Source organism: Antennarius striatus, chromosome 5 (genome assembly GCF_040054535.1).
Source record: "Antennarius striatus isolate MH-2024 chromosome 5, ASM4005453v1, whole genome shotgun sequence".
NCBI classification, from domain to species: domain Eukaryota; kingdom Metazoa; phylum Chordata; class Actinopteri; order Lophiiformes; family Antennariidae; genus Antennarius; species Antennarius striatus.
Window position 1 is genome coordinate 22556411 of NC_090780.1, and position 23691 is coordinate 22580101.

General features: G+C 41.6%; 1 protein-coding gene across 2 annotated transcripts in view; it reads left to right on the forward strand.

Annotated features, from left to right (window-relative positions):
• Positions 1-23691, forward strand: part of chl1b (cell adhesion molecule L1-like b) — a 56265-nt gene that overhangs the window by 28196 nt on the left and 4378 nt on the right. For both annotated transcript variants that reach the window (XM_068315429.1, XM_068315430.1), the window contains exons 2-24: positions 1951-2177; positions 4234-4342; positions 4470-4660; positions 5320-5442; positions 5559-5729; positions 5972-5998; positions 6131-6242; positions 6526-6707; positions 6822-6953; positions 7543-7683; positions 8693-8804; positions 9149-9315; positions 9390-9555; positions 9641-9765; positions 10154-10255; positions 10688-10885; positions 11108-11178; positions 12083-12305; positions 13094-13209; positions 13378-13582; positions 13732-13854; positions 16504-16680; positions 21701-21832. In XM_068315429.1, coding sequence (XP_068171530.1) covers positions 2078-2177; positions 4234-4342; positions 4470-4660; positions 5320-5442; positions 5559-5729; positions 5972-5998; positions 6131-6242; positions 6526-6707; positions 6822-6953; positions 7543-7683; positions 8693-8804; positions 9149-9315; positions 9390-9555; positions 9641-9765; positions 10154-10255; positions 10688-10885; positions 11108-11178; positions 12083-12305; positions 13094-13209; positions 13378-13582; positions 13732-13854; positions 16504-16680; positions 21701-21832 — 3205 coding nt within the window. In that variant the 5' untranslated portion in view covers positions 1951-2077. The remainder of the gene's footprint in view (positions 1-1950; positions 2178-4233; positions 4343-4469; positions 4661-5319; positions 5443-5558; positions 5730-5971; positions 5999-6130; positions 6243-6525; positions 6708-6821; positions 6954-7542; positions 7684-8692; positions 8805-9148; positions 9316-9389; positions 9556-9640; positions 9766-10153; positions 10256-10687; positions 10886-11107; positions 11179-12082; positions 12306-13093; positions 13210-13377; positions 13583-13731; positions 13855-16503; positions 16681-21700; positions 21833-23691) is intronic.

The window sequence follows — 23691 nt, forward strand, 5'->3', positions numbered from 1 at the left end:
ACTCGCAGTGGTCGATGCCTTACAGCGGACCCTCCCTCGGCCAGATGGCACAGCCAGCCCTCTGTAAATGTTTCGCAAGGGGAGAAAAAATTAAATCAGAAGGAAAATTATCAAGCACAGTGTGAACAGAGTGTAATCCATCTAAAGTAGGGGTAGGGTGGGGAAGGACATTGGGCCGCGCAATAGGACAATGAGAATACATTGTCTTGAGGGGATTGTAACCACTCCCCCCCCCCTGTTAACAAGGCCACTCTTACCAACAAACCACCAGACAATTAGCTCCAAGCCCTCACCTTTTGATTTTAATCTGTGTGCAGCAACATAAATCTTTGCGTCTGGGGGGAAAAAGTAAAACAAAGCGAAACCCTGAGACGTTTTCCAGATGACTTGTGACGCCGACACACAAGTCTTCAGTTTGAAGTAAAGTCAATAGGCGCGAATTGTGATGGAGTGGGGCCTGGCATGGATTATGTGCCTCGCACGCAGGTTTGTCGGCCATGCAATAGGTGGGTGAGTGGGGGCAGGGGTCAGGAGTTGTTTCAGCGAGGGCCGGTATCGAGTTAATACCTTCAACGCAAAGGCACGGTTGAAAAGTTCAGAGTGCACATTCGTTTGGAAAAAGATCTGCGCCAAATGCATGGAAGTGACTTTTTTATTCCCTGGTCGGTTATTCAATTACATCCCACGGATGAGGGTTTGACCCCCAGTGATGCCTTTTGAGCTAGAAAGGGTAGCGGACAAGGTCAGAAAAGAGGTGAGGTCAGACTATTTCTGCACAGCTGGATGAACACGGGTTAGTTATTGCACATTTTTCACAACATGCACGCATTTTTTTGGGGCATCAGTCGGACATCCTAGCGCGACCGGATGCAGTAATTAGAATTACTGAACCATCGGGGCGATCTTTTGCATGTTAAAAACCAGTTCTGTCTCCAACGAGCGAAAGCAAATCTCCCAGCAGACCCCTCAACAGCCTCATGATTTCTCTAATGCCTTGGCTATTATTTTTCCTTTTTTTTTGTTTTTTTTGTTATCATGGTGCATGTTCACTGCTCAGGTAATTACCCCAACATGACCTACAGAGCTGGGTTCACAGCCTACATGGAGCGCTAATGAAATAACACCCCGGAGGGGTTTGCAGAACCCCTGCTTGCAAGACACTGGATTCCCATACATCACTCCGCTCGGTCCACCTTCTTCTTGACACTTCGAACCGACCCTGTGCTCATTATAGTCTCGACACAGGTCTGTTAGCTGGAAAACGATCCGACGCTTGGAGCTCTGCAGCTTGTCAGGATGTGAGTGCGGACGGCTTACTCTCTCTGACTGTTAACTACGTGTGCTGCTCACACCCAGCAGCTCTCAGACTGCATTATTTGGTGCAATAAGAGCTAAATGTGTAGCCGCGGTTGTTAATCTCTGTTAGTCATTGTTATCAGAAATATGCAGGCACGGAATCAAAACAACGGCGTGATTAAGTAGGATGAATCAGAACTTTGATGATAATTTTGATTTAAATCTTATTTTGTTTTTTTTTCTTCCTGTAACACGGAACATCTGCAGCGCATTAATAAATCTACTTCCTCCTTCATTTTGTTTGTACATTCTTATTGTCTGGTGAATATACAGTTTCTGCTACACAAACACACACACCTTCCACAGGCATCAAACTACAAAACAAATCAACATCCCATGGGGGAAAAAGGGGATGATAGAAAGCTTTAATGTGGAGATTTTTAAAATCTGAACTAGTGCAAACCGGGGTCGCTTGTTTGATGCAAATCAAAAATGTGTAGCGTTTCCTGGTTACGCCTGGCTGAGCAGAGAGAGAACAGTCTGGCTTTGGAGTCACGAGGGATTTTCCTGTGTTTTGGGTTTGCCTTTTCTGTCTTGTTGGAGCGTGGGTGGATTTGGCGGGGCCTTCACTGTACGTCTGTGTTGCTTTTGCAGGTAACCGCACCCCCACCCCCCATCTTCAGCACGCCCAAGAGATGAACTGAAGAAAGAGAAAGACAAAGAGAGAGAGAGACAGAGAGATATAATTTCTTAAGGACGTCTGAGTAAACACTGTGAAGCCATGAGGCTGCAGAGGAGCCGTGGATTGGTCGCCGTGCTGGGCGTGGTCACCTGTATTTGTGCCTTTCATGCAACAGTAGCTCTTGACATCCCGCTGGAGGGTGAGTGATGATTTGATTTTTGATTTTTTCATTTTTTTATTTTTTTTTCCGGAAGCAGTCCATTTGACCATCTGATTGGCTCCCACACCCTGTCAACTTCACAAAAGACTGATGTCAATCAAAAGAAACAAAAGAAAAAGAAAGCAAGAATGAACAATCTTGTGAATATTTGCTTGTAAATCGTAATTACATGAATTTCCATGTGCTGTTTTATAGAGTAAGGAAAGTAAGAACCTATCATTTAAAAACAAACAAACTGCAATGTTGCCTGACGATAAGATGATGCAATGGTCAGAAAGCTTCAGTGAAGTGGGTTTCAGTGGGTTTTTGAGAAACATTTTAGCTGTCATAACCCAAGTTCCCTCACTCATGAAATGAATTCACTTCACTGAAGGAAAAACAAAAAAAGATCTACTCACTCAATACTTAAACAAAAGAAATTTCAAGCTCAGACAATGCATGCTGGGAAGGCTGTTAATATTCCGATCATGTTTGTTTAGCGGTAGCACAGCAGTAGAGTCCATGCAGATTCTGGCTACTGGAATGGCCGTAAAAAAAAAAGAGTATATGAAGCCGGATTGGATTTAGATCAGTAACACTTGTGCTTTCAAAGCACATTAGGTTTGATTTAAAAAAAAAATCAGTTGTTCCATCTCAAAGTTCTTTTTGATGTTTTGCAGTCTGACAACTTATTAGGGCAAAATCTGGCGATGTGACTGCGGCTTCCACTTAGCAGAAGGTCAGCAGTTTCGATCCTGAACCCATGCAGTTTAAATGTCAAAGCAGAGCCTCGATACGCTCCCCCCGGTGTGCCGCAATGTTGGCCCGCAAAGTATGAGTCACTTAACTTTTTAGATGATAGACATTCAGCTGTCTGACAGACGTGTTATGAGCCACTTAAAGACAGTCATTGATGAAGCCAGAAGGTGCCATGAGGTGATGTGGAAGAACTCTTATGTAAAGAGAAAGTGTTCTTACCAGAAAAACCCCCCCAAAAAATACCTTTTAGTAATTTAAAAGAGAACAAATCACACCATAGAAGAGCGAATGCATGAATGGGAATGAACTTGCAGCGATTATCTGAATCATGTTCCTTTGCTTTTCTTTTTTTTTTTTTCCGTCTCTAATCTCATGTATCTCAGTTTCCTTGGAAACACAAATCAAAACCTCATCCTCTAAATAATTCAGACGTATTTCTCAAGGTACTTCAAATAAAAGCGTGTTTAGATTGCTGTGGATGAATGTCTCTCTAATGCCCTCTTGTGTTTGAATTACTCATTTGTGTATAAACTGGTTTATATAGAGGATGCTTGTGACATGACAGCATTATTACCAAACTGAGTGTTCTTTTTGTTTGTTTTTTGTTTATACCCCCCCCCCCTTCCCGCCACCGTGGATTTAGTAGTTTTATCTCGTGTAAACAGTAAGTTCACTCTGCCGTACCTTAGTTGGTATAAGTCTCATCCTCAGCCGTCTTGTGTTCATCTCCTCCTATTAGATTTACTTAAAGCCACATGTGTTACATCTAAATTTCATGTAATATTAATATTTTAGTTCTAGGTTTCATAACATGTCCTCATTTTCTGTCATTCAATGCTGTTAATATTCATAGTTTTGTTTTGTTTTTTCATGCTTTTGCACACATCACAGCCGTGTTTCATCCCGAGGTCATACTGGACGAAATAAGAATTAATATGCCAAAACAAGCACAACCAATCACATGAGAAACATTCAAATTTGACTAAATTATGTTTTGGGATACAATGCATGCAGACATTGTATGGTGGTGCCCATTCTCGGGGATCAGGACCCCCAAAGGGTCTCTATATGTTAATCTGTGTGGTTGCAAAATTTGTTTAAACTAATTTCTACTTTTTTTGCCTTCAAAATGGAAGAATCCAGAAAATAAAATTGATTTCACATGTGATGAGAAGCCACAAGTGGGCCTTGCTTTGTTTTTGGGGCGTCACAAGCCATGACAGTTGGGAACCACTGCCCTGGTATCTTAAAATATAAGATATTTATGCATTTGGGTTCTTGTCTGTTTGCTGTCCAGTCGAGCAGATGCCCACCATCACAGCCGAGTCGCCCAGCTCTCTCATCGCTTTCCCTTTCGACGAAAGTTTCCCCGTGACGTGCGAAGCCAAAGGGAATCCCGAGCCGCAGTGAGTACAGAGCTTGAACAACGTGTTTGTGTTTTGGATGTTTTTAGTTTGAACCTTGGAGGAAATCAGAGCTGGTCGCAGGTCAAGGTGGAGAATTTCAAATCGGTGTCGTTTTTTTGTTATGTAGATACAGATGGACCAAGTATGGAGAGGAATTCTTCCCCTTCCTAGACCCCCGGTTGATGAAAGAAGAGAATTCTGGGACTTTTGTGATACCTAATAATGAGAACCTGACAGAGTACCAGGGAATCTATCGCTGCTACGCCTTTAACAAACTGGGGGTCGCCATGTCCAAGGAGATTGAGTTCATTGTGCCCAGTAAGTGCCATACATTTGTTCGTGTGTGTGTGTGTGTGTGTGTGTTGCAGTTCTTTCAGAATGATTCAGGACCAGCAGCTGTGTGTGATGACTGCACCTCTCCATTGTTAGCTGTTCAGTATATTGATGGAGGCAGAAAGTCGTTGAGCTCACAGAAGCTCTTCTATAGCTCTGTATTGAAGAAAGCATCCCATAGAATCCACCGTCTCCATCATTTCCTTTGGCTTTTTATTTGTTTCTGGAGCACTGCAGACATTCTCACAGAATATCCATTCCCAGTTGAGGTTTCGACTAAATGCGACTGGGCTTAACGTCGAGCAGAGGTGACTAACAACGCACAATAGCAAAAGTGATATCTGTCTGAAAGAAAAACAACTACAACACTCACACACCACACACACACACACACACACACACACACACACACACACACACACACACACACACACACACACACACACACACACACACACACACACATAAAAACCACCATCACAATTGAATCTAACCTGCTGAATGTCAGAGCTCAGAGATGTCCTTCTTCTTACTAAATTCAAGAATGGTATTACTGCCATCTGGTGGAGAGTAAGAGAACTGCATGTTGAATTTGATTAATTTTTACTTCTGCCTTCATTTGTCTACCTTAATTTTTTTTTCAGATGTTCCAAAGTTTCCTAAAGAGACACTTGATCCTGTGGTGGTGGAGGAAGGCCAGCCTTTCACCTTGAACTGTAATCCACCTCAAGGAATTCCTCCCCTGCAGATCTACTGGATGACCATTAGTAAGTGGTATCTTCTCAGTTAGTAAAGCTCTGTCTCTCTTCCACTGTGAAGAAAACAACTGCAGGTTAAAGGTCATGCTTTAAATGATGCAATCTATCACTTTTTTTCCACTCAGACCTGCAGCACATAGAGCAGGATGAGAGAGTATCCATGGGCTTGAATGGAGATCTTTACTTCTCTCACGCTGTGGAGAAAGACAGCAGAAGGGATTACTGCTGCTTCGCCGCCTTCCCAAAAATACGAACCATAGTTCAGAAAACCGCCATGTCCGTCATCGTCAAGACGAGTAGGTGTCACTCCAGTTTTCTTCACCTGTCTTCCTCCCTCCCTACACACTGCTCATTTCCAGCCTGTTCACTTGACATCCGTATTCATAGTTGCATTTCAAAAGTATCACTGCATCTTGTTGACATGCATTTCTTGAGTTTTGTGTTCTCAATTTTATCTTCCTGATGATTTTTTTTAATCAGCTTTTCAGATCATCTCATGTTAAGTTTTTTTTTTTTGTCTCATCCACCACCATTTCAGAAAAAAATGACATGAATCCTCAAACTGGTGAGTGTTCAGACTGTGAAACACCCTTACCTCGAACCTCTACAAATGTCTGTGTGCTCAAAGATTTTTGTGTGAATATAAATGCATAAAATATAAGTGTGGCTATATCTGAGTTCTGCTGCACCTCCTCAGCCAATGCCATCCTGGAGCGAAGACCCACCTTTCTGACGCCCTCTGGTGTCAGAACAGAGACGCTGATAATCAAAGGAGAGGACTTGAAATTGGAGTGTATAGCTGAGGGATTGTAAGTGATACTGACTTTTAAAATTTCTCAGAGGTGGTAGGAGGTTTTATTGAGATAAAATAAATCTAAATTTGATTCATTTCAGCTTTTTATAATTGAGAATTACTCATTTTTGTGTATGAGTGTGTCAGGACCTGTCCACATATATAAACACATGTGAAACATAGAGACTATGAGTGGAAAAACTAATTTCCCCGAAGGGATCATTAAAGTACATTTCTTTCTTTCTTCTTTCTCTCCTGTTTTCAACCACATCTAACTTTTCCCCCCTTTTTACTGTCAGTCCAACTCCGCTGGTCGAATGGGTAAAGATGGGCCATCAACTTCCAGTTAAAGCAAAACTGGAGAATCATGGGAAATTGCTAATCATACCAAGAGTCGAGCAAGAAGACGGCGGGAAGTACATGTGCAAGGCAAAGAACATGCTTGGAGAAACTTCGCATTACTTCATAGTGACGGTGGAAGGTAAATACAGCACAGTATATAATACATGCACGATTCTGCATATTGCATACGTCTCTGTGTCTTTCTTATAATGACGCTCATCAGCTGATAGTATCGTCCCGATTGTCTCACCAGAGCCCCCAGAGTGGGTTTTGGAGCCCGAGAGTCAGCTCAGCATGATCGGGTCAGATTTGTCCATCAGGTGCTCTGCCAGCGGAACGCCTCAGCCCGTCATCAGATGGAAAGTGAACGGTACACCTCTGCAGGGTGGGTGCCTCACTTCATACTCGCCTCTTTACTGCAAATCTTTGGTCCTGAGGACTTTAAAAGACCATTTTAAAAAGACAAAAACGTTTTTATGCTTCTTTTTTTTTTGAATGCAGTGTCATGTATTTTGTATAACATGGAGAGAGTGTGTAAAAGTGGGAAAAGGAAAGGTATTATTGCACCAGATTCTGGAGGCTTGTTGTTTGTGAATTCTCCTATTAGTGAATATTAAAGTATTATGAGTGGAAAAAACTATATCATACATTATTAAAGGGGAGCTCTAGAGAGAGCTATCTATTTATATCTAGAGCTCTAGCTGTAGATATAAAATTCCTGAAGTGATGTCAGTTTTGTTTGGGGGGGGCTGAAGATCACAACTTTAAAAATTGAATGAAAAAAACATCCCCCCATCTTCAACCAAAGTATCTCCGCTTTATTTGCCTTTTGTGAGCTATTGACCAATCGCTGGTCTGAAATGTACCATGTGACCTTTTAGTACCTGCGTAATTATCAACTATTATTATCAACTGTTTTTGTCCATTTTCACATCCAGCGGTGAATGACTGAGTCTATCTTTGGTTCATTACAGATGCTCCTGCGCCCCAAAGGAAGGTGGTAGGCGACACCTTAATATTACACAAGGCCGAAGCGTCCGACAGTGCGGTCTATCAGTGCGAGGCCTCCAACAGACACGGGACGCTCCTTTCCAACGCCAACATCATGATTATGAGTGAGTGCAACAAGTTTGTAGCTCAGGGTTTTTGTTTTTTTACCAGTTAATTTCACATTTTTTTTATCAAGCGCCAACTCGTACTTGTCAGTCTTCGCCTGCGAGTCCTTTTTGAGTCTTCTGGCTGGAGCCGGAGAGATGGTTTTCGATGTTTGGCGTGCGCCCATAAAGCAGTTGGGATCCCGAGGAAAGGAAGCGCCTTGCCTGTCTTCCAAGCGCCGCTCTTTTCATTCAAAGTCGCGATTCTCCCTGAGGAGCAACAAGCACAGTTCTCTGTCATTTATATGCTAACAAGTTCCCACTCAATTCCATACTGGCGTCCGGGGCCATGAGACAAACATGTGCTGCTTTTGCAAGTGCAGATTAAATTTAACAAAAACAAAAAAAAGACAGAAAGAAACAGAAGAAGACAGCGTGTTACTTTTTTCCGTCACTCTGCACAAACATGGGGGGAGGTGGGGGATTGTTCCTGGTGACACAGGAGTTAATAAAGCTGGACAGTCTCTTGAATGCCGAGTCCCAGCTGCTGCCTTTGTAAACAATTAGGAGAAACAGACCATTTTAATGGGATGCTTTGGCTACAACCGATAAGGTGCTCACGCTGAGCTAACTCATTATTCCATTGTTTTCTTCTTTGATTTAATATTCAATGACACGTTCCCGACAACCTGACAGCTGAATTATTTCTCCACACAAAAAAAATCCCGACAATTAATGCATAGCGAAAGCGATGTAAGCCTCACCACCCCCCCCACCCTCCCACCCCTGGTGATTATCTTGCCTCCATTTCTTGATTTCTTATAGTTTTATATTTTATAGCTGCAAAGAAATTAAAATTTGCATCAACCTTCAGCTCTTCTTCTTTTTTTTTTAATTGCATTTAAGTTTGAAACTAAAGTTGTCATGGGGCCGCATCTGGCTTCTCTATGGAGGGAATTAAAAAGCAACCTCTTCTCTTTAAACAGGCTTAAAAATGATGATTAGGTTCTCCTTCCTCGTCTTTTTGCAGATCTGCCCCCCATGATTTTGACCGCGGAGGGGTTGGATTACTCGACTGTGGAGGGCAAAGGAGCGATAATGCACTGCGCAGTCTTCAGCTCTCCTCCATCCAGCATCACTTGGTGAGTTTGCAGCTGTTTCCAGCCCACCAGCAGAGAGCAGTAGATCTGTACCGGTTGATCCACGTCGCCATTCAACACTCAGATGCAGTGTGTCTCATAATTGTTCCTTTAAAACACAGTAAAGCAGGCCTGCCATGAAACAACAACATTCGATTTATGCTGTCTTTGCTGACAAAATACAGTGTTCATCCAATTACACAGCTGCCTAGTTTATTTTAATTTTTTTTTTTAATTTTTAAAATTATTTATTTATTTATTTTTAAAAAAATGTTTAGTGTTTTTTTTTTTTAATCCAATTTGGAAGATTTTTAGGACTTTAATGTATTCATTTATTTTTTTTCAAGGAGCAAAGATGACTCCTCTGAACCTATAAACGGGCCCAGATTTTCAATTCACGACAACGGTTCCCTCGAGATCTACAAGGTGGAGAAAGACGACAAGGGGCAGTACACGTGTTTAGCGACAAACATAAAGGGATCATCAGCCATCGAAGCGACGCTCCACGTGAAAGGTAAATGGTTTCTCCTTGTGAAAAAGTGTCCTGGTTTGCTGAAATGTAACTAATATTGGTGGTGCGTATGGAAGATACCACCAGGATAGTGACGCCCCCAGAGGACCTGCGGACCTTAATGGGTACCACGGCCCGGTTCTCATGCCTCGCAGAGTACGACAGGTCCTTCGGCGATGACTTTGAGCTCACGTGGAAAAAAGATGACGTGGAGATAGCGTTAAACTACACCGAAAATTCAGGGTAGGATACCACATCGCTTTTTTTTTTCTTTCTTTTTCGCAGCTTCTCTTTTTTCGTCAATCAATATCGTATCTTTTGTCAGCAGATACTTTGTGGAGAACGGCATCCTCCACATTATCAATGTGAGTCACGGAGACCAAGGCGTCTACACCTGTGTGGTCAAGACTCCGCTGGACCGAGACTCGGCCTCGGCGTTGCTCCTGGTGTTGGGTGAGCAGAAACTGATATCCGAACCCGAAGTTCTGTAAGCGAGACAAAACATCACAGACCATTGGTGCTTCACTGTTGTTTGAGGCACCCGTGAACGGATCAATACACGAGGAAACCAAAGCAGAAGCAAGAACGCGCAGACTGCGGCTTTATTAGTGCACTGCCTCGCCTGTAAATCACCCCTTCTGAGATATTTGAGACATTTCAAAAATCTAAAGTAAACACTGGCGATACTACGCAGCCATGCGGCTCGTTCCATCTCCTCTGGCGCTCGCAAGGATTTCGATTGGACACGTGTTCCCTTGGCCATTTTTTTTTTTTTTTTTGTGATGAAGAGATTGATGTGTGGGATTTTTCCGAAAGCCTTGTTGTTTACGATGTTTTTCAGATGTCCCCGATGCACCTGAGTACTTGGTGTTGTCTGAGCACAAGAGCAAGAGCGTCAAGCTGAAATGGAGCCCAGGCGACGAACACAACAGCTCCACAACAGGTGACGATGAGCATCATGCAGAATACTGTTCACTGGATCAGTGTAGTTAATGGGATTAATATATTTCCAGGTATTAATCTCTATATTGATGTTTTTCTGAAGTCATTTTATTTTATTTTTTATTAATTTTATATACTGATTATAATCCCCGCAGGGAAATTAGTGGGGATTATAATCAGTATATAATTTTTTTTTTAAAAATTAAAAAAAAAATAGTGCAATGTTTCATATTGTGCAATGTGAAAAAGTTATTAATTCATCCAAACGTAAATTATTATTTGTCTCCACCATTAACGTGCAAGCCATAGTTGGTGGTATTTTATGCATGGCTGGTGCCAGTGGTTAGATAAATAATCATTCCACAATAAAACAAAACAAAACAAAACAAAACGTAATAGCATCACTCTTTTATGCCTCACTGTCCGTCAACAGAGTTTATTATCGAGTTTGAGGAAAGCCAGTGGGAGCCTGGAAACTGGAAGGAGCTGCTGCGAGTACCGGGAAACCATAACTCTGCCGTCCTTAAGCTCCACGGACACGTCGACTATCGCTTCCGAGTATCTGCTGTTAACGCCGTAGGGAGGGGGGCCTCCAGCCAGACCACGGAGAGATACAAAACCCCACCGGCAGGTCTCAAGCCTCCTCCTTTCATTGTTGCTTATACTTTTTTTGATAAGGTCCTCCAGGCCATTGAGCTTTTCCACACCGGCGCTCTGAACTATAAAACACTCAGACCTGCCTCATAATTGATTCCATTTTTGTGGAGAAAAACCTGCTTTCTTGTCTGTTCACCTGAGGTTTCTTCCACTAACAATACTGACAAAATCCATACCCTGTCTTTTTTTCTACAAGCTCCTGACAAGAACCCTGAAAATATCAAAATCGAAGGTCGTTTGCCACACGAGATGGATATCAACTGGGAGGTGAGTGAATGCGTTTCTTCAAATTCCTAGCGTTTGGCTCATTCTTCATATCTGCCCATAGTTTTGGGGGAAGTCAAAGAATTTCCTGATAATGGTAATGAGGTTTTAGCAATATGTCATAGTCATTTCACCAATAGAAAATGAAAAATAGGAACAGCCCACCTTTGATATGTTATTCTGGGATTCAGATCTTTGGAAAAAAGCATTGTCTGGGGGTCACTCCCAATGGGGTTTGCATACAAAGCTGCTCCTTTTCCATGATTAGAAACAGAAAAAGAGAGCCATGAAAGGGATTTTTCTTCTCTTTTAACCTGTACAGTCATATATTCAGTTTTATAGTAGGAAAGATAAATTTACTTATTATCTGATAGTCTTGTCATGGTAACGTTGATCCATGAATCTATGAATTCATGAGCTCTCCTCCCCCAACTGTTAATGATTTGCTTTTGTGACTACTGGTATCTCCTTCTTTTTTCTCTCTCATGGCCTGTCTTTTTTGTGTGAGGAGATAAATCTTTTCATCTGTGTGGCGTCTTAGCAAGTCCAATATCACAGATGAGCTGTGCTCCAAGACCAGGCCAATTGTTTCCATTGTTTTAACAGATAGTGGGATAAAACCACTGTCAGTGTTTCAAGCACACTTCAGTGAGCTTGCTTGTCATTGTAATACCACAAAGGCAGTGACATTGAGTGTTGAAATACAAGAGGCATCTTCAGCAACAGTAAAAGTCTCTATGAATCTATTAACATGATTGGTCTTCCTTTTTATGGTCTCGCAAAAGGAGGGGCAAATTGGGTTACCCTTGTCCGTCCGTCCATTGCCGTCGTAATCTCTGCCCTTGGACACAGATTTGTCTTAGTTATTTTGATTCTTCTCTCCTTTTCCTTTTCTTCCATTAATCAGCCGTTGTTACCCATTGAGCATAACGGGCCTGGTCTGGAATATAAGGTGAGTTACAGGCGGCAGGACATGGAGGAGGATTGGAATGAGCACATGGTGAAGAGACACTCGTTTCTGGTGAAGAACACTCCCACCTTTGTGCCATATGAGATCAAGATACAAGCCAAGAACCATCAAGGCTGGGGCCCGGAGCCCAGGATAGTGACTGGCTTCTCGGGAGAGGACTGTGAGTATTGAGACTTTTTGGTAAGAACTTTTAAGCCAGAGTGTAAACCTATGTCAAGACAGGCTACCCAATAAAGCCACGGTTCCATGTCTCGTGAAGTTCATTATATGCCATTAATAAAGGTGGAAAACAGTGAGAGAAAAAAAAAAAAAGAAATGCCAAAAATAACACAACCGCTTTGATTTTTCAGATGTGTTCACTCATCCTGACATCATCTAATCTAATCATTTACCATACTGTAATTAGCTCAATTGCCTACATCCCATAAATCCACCTGTAATGTCATTTTACTGCCAAAGAACAACAAGCTTTTTTGTTCCTTTATCTGCTTAACTCTGATGTTTTTGGCGACAGTATTCAAGGTGAAGCTTGTAATAGCCTTGAAATATTTCAATTTTGGAGTCTGATTAAAAGTTTCAGTTTCAAAGTTTGTTACAACAGCATTTACAGCATCTCATTAAAAAAGAAAAAAAAAACCAGGCAGAACAGATCTTTATATTTCTTGTGTCCAGCCTTCTTTTGGATTTGCCCCCAGCACGTCACTTCAGGTCACAACTCTTCCCACTGTTGCAGCTCGTATGTGTGGTGTTTAGTATATAGCAGTATTTACATCCTTAGCTGTGATTTATCATTTACAGTATATTCTGTAAATATAGGTAGAGGTAGCATCAGCGTCAGCCCCTATCCCACATCCCTGGAAATAGCTGATCAGAGTTATTAATATTTGCCTTTCCTTGGCTCATTGTCAACTAACTGTGTGTGTGTGTGATGTGTGTTTGCCATTGCAGTTCCCTCTGCTGCACCTGATGATGTAGGTGTGGAGGTGATAAACAGCTCGGTAGTCAAGGTTAGCTGGATGAGAGTACACAAGGACACGTTACATGGACATCTGGGAGGATACAGGGTAATACCTCAAAAATAGACCTTTGCTTTTTGACGCAACTTAAAAAGGAAGGGCACTGACCTCATTCTAAACGTGCTTTGTCTCACCCCTAATGTAACCCCCTCCCCCCTCACATTCATATATGAACAAAGTTTAAGGTTGCCTCTGGGTTTATATTTTATATTGTAGATAAGCTGGTGGCGTCTGAGCCGTCTGACGGACTCAAAGAAAAGCCACGGAAACAAAGAAACGCTAACGCTCCCGGGGGATAGGAACCATGCAGTGTTGTCGGGTCTGAAGCCGTATTCAGGCTACAGCCTCATCGTCATGACCTTCAACAGTCGAGGCAACGGCCCGGGCAGCCATCCCGTCAACTTCAGAACCCCAGAGGGAGGTAGGATTGTGGGGGGAAAAAAAAAACCCAGCATGAGGGGTATTGATCCACAACTACTGAAGAGAAAATCGAATAATAAGCATCAGAACTGGGTTGGGGGAATTCAACTATACTTACTGTGTGTGTATTACCTGCCTTTGACCCTGCAGTCCCAGAAGAAAATCCCGTTTTCAGTGTCACGGATGTACAAAAGCACACTGTCTCTCTCGTCTGGGCCCCACCGCTGGAGCCTAATGGGATCGTCATTGGTTACTTCCTGGAGTATCAGCTCGGTACGTATCCCCAAAAGCTTCACGTCTGTCTTCAAGAGATATGAGATGCGAGATGAGTTCCTCAAAATGTTTCAAATTCTGCATGTTTTTTTTTTTTTTTGTAAAAGAAAGAAAAATATTTAGCTTGTCTGTGAATGCCAAACCCCCAACTTTAGAGGGGAAGTCGTTGTGTTGCCACAGGGGTCAAGGTGAGATCAGAGTGTGTGTGTGTGTGTATAGAAAAGTTTACAGGGTGATGTCTGGTCAGGCTACTGCTAACCAAGGCCAGTGCATCACACTCAGTTAAGGTCCAGTATTACCCCCCCCCCCGGTCCTGTCCACAGGGGCCCTCATCACCACGGTTTATAGTCCCAGCAGAAGCCATCAGTGAACACTTCCCATGTGCGATCACACTTTGCTGTCCTTCAAACAAAAGTCATAACCGAGCTAATGACTAACTTGCAACATCTTAGTGTCGCATTTCCCGCCTAATTGACTTTGATTTGGTGACTGAGCAAGAGGGGGCCAAGTGTCATGTGGAATTTCAGGAGCAAACACTTTCATTGTACCACGGTAATAAAGCTGATGGACTCTTCAGAGTGTGACTTTTTTTTTTTTTTTTTTTGAAGTACCCTTAGAGGAAGTCATGTGCGAAATGTTGAGGGGGGTAATGTAGCCAGATGTCAGTGGATCATCAGCGACAAAAGCAATATCTTAAGTTGGAAGGCAGCTGTTTTTTGGGGGGTGGGGGCTACTCACATCTTTTACAGCAACCTTAAAAGCTTCACGGGAAGGCCAGTCGTAACGGAACATTCACACAACTAGTAATCATTTTATAAAGTTTGGTGATAGGTTAGAGTGACAATTGAAATAATGTGTTTATTTCTACTTTACTATAGCTTGATTGTTTATTTTGGAAAGTTGTAATATTAAGGGTGAAATATTTAAATATTTGCTTCAAGTTTCATTAACTGATGGGTTGTATTAAAATTTGTGAACAGTGCTACAACAAACAACCAAATTCATGAGTTTGCTTTTGAAGGTGACTTTGTGTTCATTTCTGGGGGTGAAATTCACATCAGTCATAATCAATTACAGATATTGTTTTTGTAAAATTATCATCAGCTAAAAGTATTCCAGCTAAACGTATCCTTGTGTTCCCCTCACAATTGAGTGGAGACCACGGTCACACTGCCATTAAAGAGCTCCTAACCCACTCTAAAGCCTGGGGCACTGTCGGCCAGTACAGGCTAAACATTTATTTATCCTGCCTCTCAGGAAAGTAGCCACACACTTGACAAGGCAAGATAAGCGTGTCACAAAGGTGAAGCTGAGAGCTCACAGTCGATCCATTGTGTCCTAATAAAATATATATCCTCTTTGGCTCACAGTATTTTACTGTTTCACACTTGAAAATATATGTTTTCCAGCATTGCGGACGAGCTACAGCTAATGTTGAAGTTAATGTAGAATGACTTATTATGAATGGAATTGGAATTGTGATACAAGTAAAAGTTAAAGATAACCTTAACTTTATTTATTTATTTATTTATTTATTTATTTTAACTTGATCCGAGTCCATACTACGACGGTTGCGGTGATGTCAAATTTCACTGCCGTCGATTCTTGAACCAAACAAGATCAACCATATTCAGTCCAGCTGGGCTCAAAAGATATTTGGAGAAGCTGTCGCCCGAGAGCAGCAGAGGAGGCGAAGTCTGCAGCCGGTTCTCCCCATAAAGATCATTGGACACCAGCTGTCAAGGCCTGAATGTTTCCAGAAATGTGAACAAGTGTCCAGACAGTGTAGAAACATGATTCCGGTGTCTTCCACTCAGCAGCACTCTGGATGGCATAATTTATCGAGCGTGTTTTTATTCCAACCCAAAAAAAAAGACAAAAAGCCTTGGATGTCTGATAACAGTAGGGGGTGTCCAAGAAAAAAAAAAAGAGGAGCAGACCAACACATTTTTGACATTGTTTTTGTTGCCCTGCTAACAGAGAGACATGGCGCCCTTTTTTTTTAAGCAAAGGTCACCGCAACACCCGCTGTGCTTGTTTTTCGATGCGCGGGAGCATAAATGCCACATCCCTGCCTACTAGGATGCTTTCTGTAGTGAAAATTATATCTCATCACAGCGTAGAAAATGGAGACAACACAAATAAAGCCCAGTTATGAATGCTGCTGGGAATTTTTTTTGTTTGTTCATTAAATGTTTGTTTTGTTGATGTCAAATTATATTTTATAGGGGTTTGTCAAACCAAAGAAAAAGTGTGTTTGTTTTCTTTGTTGAAACTGTCAAAGCAAGCATAGAAGCCAAAAATTACATGTGCTTTTCTTTGGCCTCCTTGGAGTTTTCTTGTGATTGTAGATGGAAGTATTTTGAACGGTTTCAGTTGTAATTTCAGCCAAAATTGCAGTGAAATTTTCTGAGTCTTGCAAGTTTAAATATTTCCAATATTGACATTACGTATTATTTGGATCCAGATCATGCGTTGATGTTTGGTAAGATCTTATGATACTTCAATAAAAATAACGTCCCTATAAGATTATCAGTTTAAAGGTGAAAAACCTATAAGTGCCCTTGACTCACAAAGGTAAAAGAATAATTTTAAAAACTCTGGATCAAAGAAAATAACACATTCTTTGTGCTTTTTTTTTCTCCCAAGTTAATGACACAGAAGAAGTGGGACCGCTTCAGAGTGTAGACATCAAGCCCGACACCACCAACTGGATCCTCCGTGACTTGGAGCCATTGAGCAAATACAAGTTCTACCTGCGTACCTGTACCATAGTGGGCTGCAGTCCCGCCGTGAGCGAGGAGTGCACCACCACACTGCGAACAAGTGAGTGATGGGGGGGGGGGGGTCGAGATAGGACTTGACTAATAGGGGGTACCATATGGCTTGTACGATGGAGACAATGAGAACCCACGTTTGCAGCTTTGAGGCGCAGAATCGCTGAGCGGAGTTGACGTAGGCGGCGATGCCATTTCACTATTTTTCAAAAATTGGCATTGAACTAGCGGAACATGATATACGCTAGGGCAGCCAAGCTTTTCATATCTCCATGTAAGTAATTTTTGTGGATAAACAATTCCATATGGGTGTACTGGAGGTTTTCATTTGTCACTGTCATGAGAGAGCAAGTGCCTATTGATTGCACAGAGAGCGTGGAGCTATGAAACAATCAGCTAAGAAAGAGAATTGCTTTGAGCAGGAAGGGGAAACGAAAGCTTTTTTCATACTGAAATTATGTAATCATGAAAGACTTGGTGGGGTAAGTAATCATAATGAGCCGGCTTCTAGCATGTAATCTTTTTCTTTTCAATTTCATATGATTCGTCGAGGATTGCGCTCCATATTTCAGCTGGCTTCAGATTCAAGTCGAGCTGGTGTGAGATTGTGGGTGGCGGAATGAATGATTGGATGAGGAATGAAATGGGGAAACTGTACGTTGGATTCACCTGAGCGTCGGTGAAATGGACTGCTGTTAGAGATACTGTCAGTATAAATAATTGGGTGGTACTTTTAATTCAAAATACAGCCTGGAGCTCTTTTGCATGTCATTGAAGTTATTTCATGCAAAAGCAAGACGGAACTCTGCCGTGGCAGTTCTGTTTCCTTGCTATTTCGTTGTACCTAAACGCACCATTCCCTTGATGGAGTGTTCCTTATATTGTGACCCCTTGAGCAGGAGAACCTACCTCTAGAATTTAGAATCCCATTGGAATCATTTCATTTTGATATTCAGATGAAGTAAGATCGGTGATGGTGGTTTTATTCAGGATTTATTTCAGCATCTTTTAATTTTTAGTCAACACAAAGCTGCAGATCTTCCATCTTCCTATATATATAAATATTATGTATAACCACATCCATGATGACTTGGATGCAAATCATGCTGCAGGATCTGCATCACGACAAATCCTCCTGTAAATGCACGGAAAACCGATTTATAGCTTTTTGAGTAATCCTACTGACACACTCACACACACATAAAAAAAAAGCAGAAAAAATGACACACAGTCACTAAAAGGAACAAGAAGCCACTTTAATGTTCAAGCCAATTTCAGGTGTTCAATACTCAAGTGATTACTTAGTGGTACCTGGAAGACTCCTTACAATCAGGAATAATTGGCTCCGGTGTTTTTTTCTTTATTTATTTTTTATCAAGCTGAAAAGAGAGACGGCCAATTTCTCAAAATACATTGACTCGCAATTTAGAGGTGCTGTTACATGTGTGGGACACGCAAGTCTTGAACATATAATTACTCATGGCAGCTGCATGATTCCTAAGTGTGCGTTTATGTGTGTGTGTGCGCGCGCGTGCGTGTGTGTGTGTTTCCGTTAATTGTCCTCTGCTTGCTTTGAGTGTTGATGTTGCAGTTTGTACCCTTAATGTGTGTCAATGTGTTAATTTCTGCTTGCACTGTGTGTCCCTTTTTTTGTCTTTTTCTTTTGTGTCTTTTTTTTCTTTTCTTGCAGCTCCCACTTTGGCTTCCACTGTCGGCCTCAGTATGTTGATCTGATGTGCATGTAGAAAAAATGTGACACATCATACTTTAGAACAAACATTCGTAATAGACATGATTTGAAAATGAGATATTCTACATTTTCTGCATGATGTGCTTAACAATCTTGATTGTTGTTTTAGATCGTGGCGGCATGCTGTAGATTTAGGAATCTGGATGTAGCCTCTTAAATCATCAGGTTTTTGTCTAACAGTGTGACTCTTTCTGCCTGCATACACAAAATAATGCCGACCGCTCAGCTCCTGCAGATAATGAACCCTGTCTGCTGTTTGCCCTTTCCATCAACAGAGAGCACTCTAATGCCTCTTTTCATAATAAAAACTTCCTAGATCGGCTTCCCCTTGAGTATCAATGCTAATGAACAACCTAATTATAAACTCATATAAATCCTGGATCTTAACTGATTATAAATGATTATTGACTTCTATCCTAGCAACATCAGACTGAGTACGATTCGAGCTGAGTAAATAAGAGCATCAGACAAGGCAGTTATTGGTCTTTTCTTCAATCTAATCATCTGCAAAGGAAGATTAATGAAGTATGGGTTCATAAACTTGAATTCCAAACTGTAGTTTTCCATCTCTAGATTCTGTGTCTGACATGTAGTCCTCAAGTTTAGGTACTAATTCTAGAATTTAGTTTGAGAAACAGCATGTGTGCTAATATTAGAATGTAACATCTCAAGCTCAATTCAAATGATAAAACATAAGGTTTCTTTCTTTTCAGGCAAGTCAGCTCGAAGCACTCCAAAGTCCCCAGTGACCAAACCCACTCGCGCCACCATAGGTAGACCTGCAGCACATTCTGAGACAACATGCATCAAACCACAAAGACAAGAGCAAAATAAATACGGAAAAATAGGAAATAAAGCACTTGGGGTTTTTTTGTAGCTATGGCGCGACACGACACGATGACTTGTGTTGTAGCACAAATTAAATGGATGACACAAAAATGGAAGTAAAAAAAAAAAGCTTCCATTTTTTTTTTCCGACTAATTGGCTATTGCAGGGGTTTATTTGTATGTATTCTCGTATCCATTGGAAACGTGACGGAATGTAAAGTAACAGCTCAATTTTATTGTCTGACAAGCGCATACTGGTTTTAATTTCTCTGCTACACCACGGGGGAAATCTACCATACGAGATCTATATCCAGTGCAGACAGTGTAGCTGTAGAGTGCAGTCACTTGAAGGGGACAAATATGTCTAATTGTCAGTGATTGATTTGTTGGGGCCTGGTCCCCCCCCTGAACACGGCAGTGTATTGACCCAACAGTCACCTGACATTTCCATGTAATCTTCAAATGGGTAAACAGCAACACTACTCCGGGACGAGAGGTTGTCTGAGGCGGGATCTGAGGCGAGGGGACGAGAGAGGAAGCGGAACATTCCTCCTGGGCTTCAAGCGGGAAGGGGTGTGAGTTCATACTGGGAGGGTGATATATTTGCGGGACACTGAGATAAGTGGATAAGTGGAATCTGTTGAAATAGCCTATATCAGAATATTTTCTGGCCTGAACTTAGGAAATAAGCCCCCTGGCTTTGAAGGGGTGACTACCAGGGCGTCGGCTCCCCGCTGAGTGAGCAGCTGCTTTCTGCAGCATTTAATAGCACACTGAGAAACCACAGCAGCCTGCCTTGGGATATTTTTAGTTCAGAGTCCTATGTCAGTCGAAGACATCGTGCAGTTCCAATCACTGGAATTAGCATAGTAGCAGACTAATCCATCAACATTAGCCAGAGAGTGTCATTTGAAGTGGTCACGATGGGGCGCACAGACGCAGGTGTCCGTGTGTGTGCTGAATTTTCACCTGGGCGAATCACGCACCTGAGCTTGAGACCCAGCAGAAGATTTGCATGTTTGCCACAGGGGGGGGGGTGGGGGAGGTGGGGGGGAATGAAGTGGATTTTACTTTGTTGACTTGCTCAGACAGCTGCTGTCACAACGTACTTTCCCTGTACTAATGACGCTCATCAGTCACCACATTATTAGATTTTTTATTTTTCACAGTCACGCATCGCAGGGCAGCTGACGTTACATGTCTGAAATAGATGACGGAAGAACTTCACTTTTGGTTTCAAGGGAAATGTATAACCATTCAATCCAATTAATAAGTGTAGAAATTAAGCCTTTATAACGATAGCAAAAAAGTATTATTTCTTATCTCTCTCTCTCTCTCTCTCTCTCTCTCTCTCTCTCTCTCTATATATATATATATATATATGTATATATATATATATATATATATATTATATATATAGAAATAGATATATAACAGTAGCCCGCCTGTGATCTCATTTCCATATCCACAATCCTCACATATCCATTTTCATTGTTGTTGAGGGACTAACCTGATGTCCCCCCACTGTCAGATGTAATTGATCCTCTTTACGCTGCGTGAGGAGAGCAAGGAGCACTCTTGTGTCTTTTATGGAAGGTGAAGAGCAACATCTTTCAAGGAAATAATGACAACCCTCCTGCCCTCCGTGATGGCTTTGATTCGTCGTGTCCTTTACAAACCCTTCTCTGACATGTCATTTTTCTCATCGTCTCCTCATTTCTCCATTAGTCTCCATCCTGTTGAACGCAAGCTTAACTTTTAGCGACAGCTTTTGCAAATAACAGCCAGATGTCCAGAGGGGAGCAGAGAGTGATTAATGTTGCGTGTACGAACAAGCGTATAGCTCATATTTTCTGTCTTTGTTTCTGGACGTCGTATTGGAATAGAGCACAGACGAGACGTGCGTCGTGTGTGAAATGGTCCTTCACATCTTTTCAGTTCTATATGCACTTCATTGAACTCCAGTATACTTCCTCTCACGAGTACTAACCCATCCTGATCATTCACCCTCCGGACAGACGAGGCCTTTAGCACTTCCAAGGCTTTCCACATCATCGTCCGCCTGGAACCCAGTACATCTTGCACCTCAATCCTAACAGCGTGGATGATAATTCTAGCATATTTGAATATGTTATTTGAGTTTCAAGGTGAGAGGCGGAACCAAAAAAACCCCCCGAGCCCTCCTTCAGGGAAACTGCAAAGAAAGAAAACTTTCTCGAGCGGTGACTTGAACCACCGTGTCACTAGAATCTCATTTAGGTTGCACGACTTGATGAGATGAATTACATTTGTACAGCGTTCCTTACTTGATTAATTAGACAAGCTGGATTAGCTGTTTAATATTAATATTGGACAGCTTCCATCAGCAGCGCTGCCCAGCCACCTCCTTGCCTTTTGTATCAGATAGGCTTTGTTGACGGTAAACATTCAATCAATGTCCCGACGAAAAGGCCAGGGCATGTCAAAGTCACCGAGTTTTGTTCTCCCCCAGGTCTGGCCAGCATTCACGGAGGAATATCCACCCAGGGCTGGTTTATCGGCCTGATGTGTGCCATCGCTCTCCTCACGCTCATTGTGTTGATCGCCTGCTTTGTCAACAGAAATAAAGGAGGGAAATATTCAGGTAGGTGCTCACTTACAAGCGCACACGCATGGTCCCGCATGAATACTAATTGCTGCTCTGAACATCATTATATTCCCATTTCATTGTTTGTTGCTATAAAAGAAATCATAAATCATTCTAAAACTCATTATAGGAATATGTAAGCTGATATGTGTTTTTTTATTTTTTTATTTATATATTTCATTCGAAGCTGAAAATTATTGTAATGCAAATTTAGGCAGAGAAAGGCATGTGTATTGAACTATTTGTGCGCGGCAAATGTGAATTTTGCATTATTTTTTGACATGCAGCAGCAATCTAAATAAAGTTCAGCCCACAGCGAGACAAAATGCAAATGCTGGACATGGGGAAGGCTGCACCGGGAATGATGACATAAGCTTTGTGGTATCTCAATGTTATTCCACCTATTGGGGACATGAGAGTCTTTATAGCCTTATTATTCACGGCTAATGGCCATCAGGTTGTTGTCTGGGCAGCGATCGCTCCACTCGTCAGCAGAAAAAGAGCGAGACGCAGCTCCGGTCTTTGTTTTCTCATTAACTTCTCATTATAGTGAAGCTTCAACAACCTTTACATTCAGCTGCCTGAGATGCATTGTCCACATATAAGATTGTACATTTTCTTTTGTGTGTGTGTTTTTTTAATGAATCTAACATTTATGGAAAAACTGAAGAGTAAATACTCTTTGTTTTTATAAGAAGTGTAAAAACTTCATAAAGCTAAATTTGCATACATGTAATATACAGGCCCTGTAAGCCTTGTCGCTTATCTAAGTTGTAAGAACAACAAATTTTAGCGACTTTTAGTTGATCAATTGGAATCAAAATTGACTTATATGAAAAGTAAAGGCTTCTAAATTATGCTTCTTATATCAAAATAAGTCATTCAGAACAGCAATGTCAGATTTTGCTTGCTTTACTTGTCTTTAAATGTTTCAACCATCACATATTATAGCTTCACCTGTGACAAATACAGGTGTGTGTATAGAAAGAAGCCCATTAGTGCAACGTGACCTCTCACAACATACAAAAGATTCAAGCAAACCAATGTGCTGATCATCAAGAGCCCTGAAGACCTCGTCTTCCACTGAGGTAGCAGACATCCTCAATGGATAAGGAAAAGATTTGAAGAAACTGGTGGAGTTCATGACAATCCCAAACCTGTTTGAATCCACATTGTCTCAAGATTCACCCAGAATAAAAGTTTTTGTGGATGAAATAAATCATGGTTGGGGTTTAGAGATGAGAAAACAGCAGAGTGCCCATTACATTCCAAACCACAAGAAACAGGATGGCGCTTCCTTCTTATACGTCCACATCAAAGTTTCTGAAAGCGGAGAAGGTCAAGGTGCTCCAGGATTGGCCGGCTCAGTCACCAGACATGAACGTTATTGAGCATGTCTGGGGTAAGATGAAGGAGCAGGCAAGGGACATGAAACCAGAGAATCCTGATGAACTCTGGGAGTCCTGCAAGATTGCTTTTTTTTGATATACCAGATGACTTTGTCAATAAGTTATTTGAATCATTGCTGAGACATGTGGACGCAGTCCTCCAAGCTCATGGGAGTCTTACATGATATTAATTCTACTTCCAAAGTAACCGTGACTTTATGTTCGGTTGTTGTAACGTGTTTGCGTATTCAAATTAAAAGTATAATTTCTACCATACATTATTTTTTTATATGCAACAACATTTTTTGTCCCAATATATTGATAAAACTCACTGGATGAGACAAGACTTTATTTTGATGTACTGGAGGAAGCAAAATCCAGAGGCCTTTGCTTTTCATATAAGGTTTTCATATAAGTTCATTTCTGACTCAAATTGATCAACTACAAGTTTGGTATTATTTGTTGTTC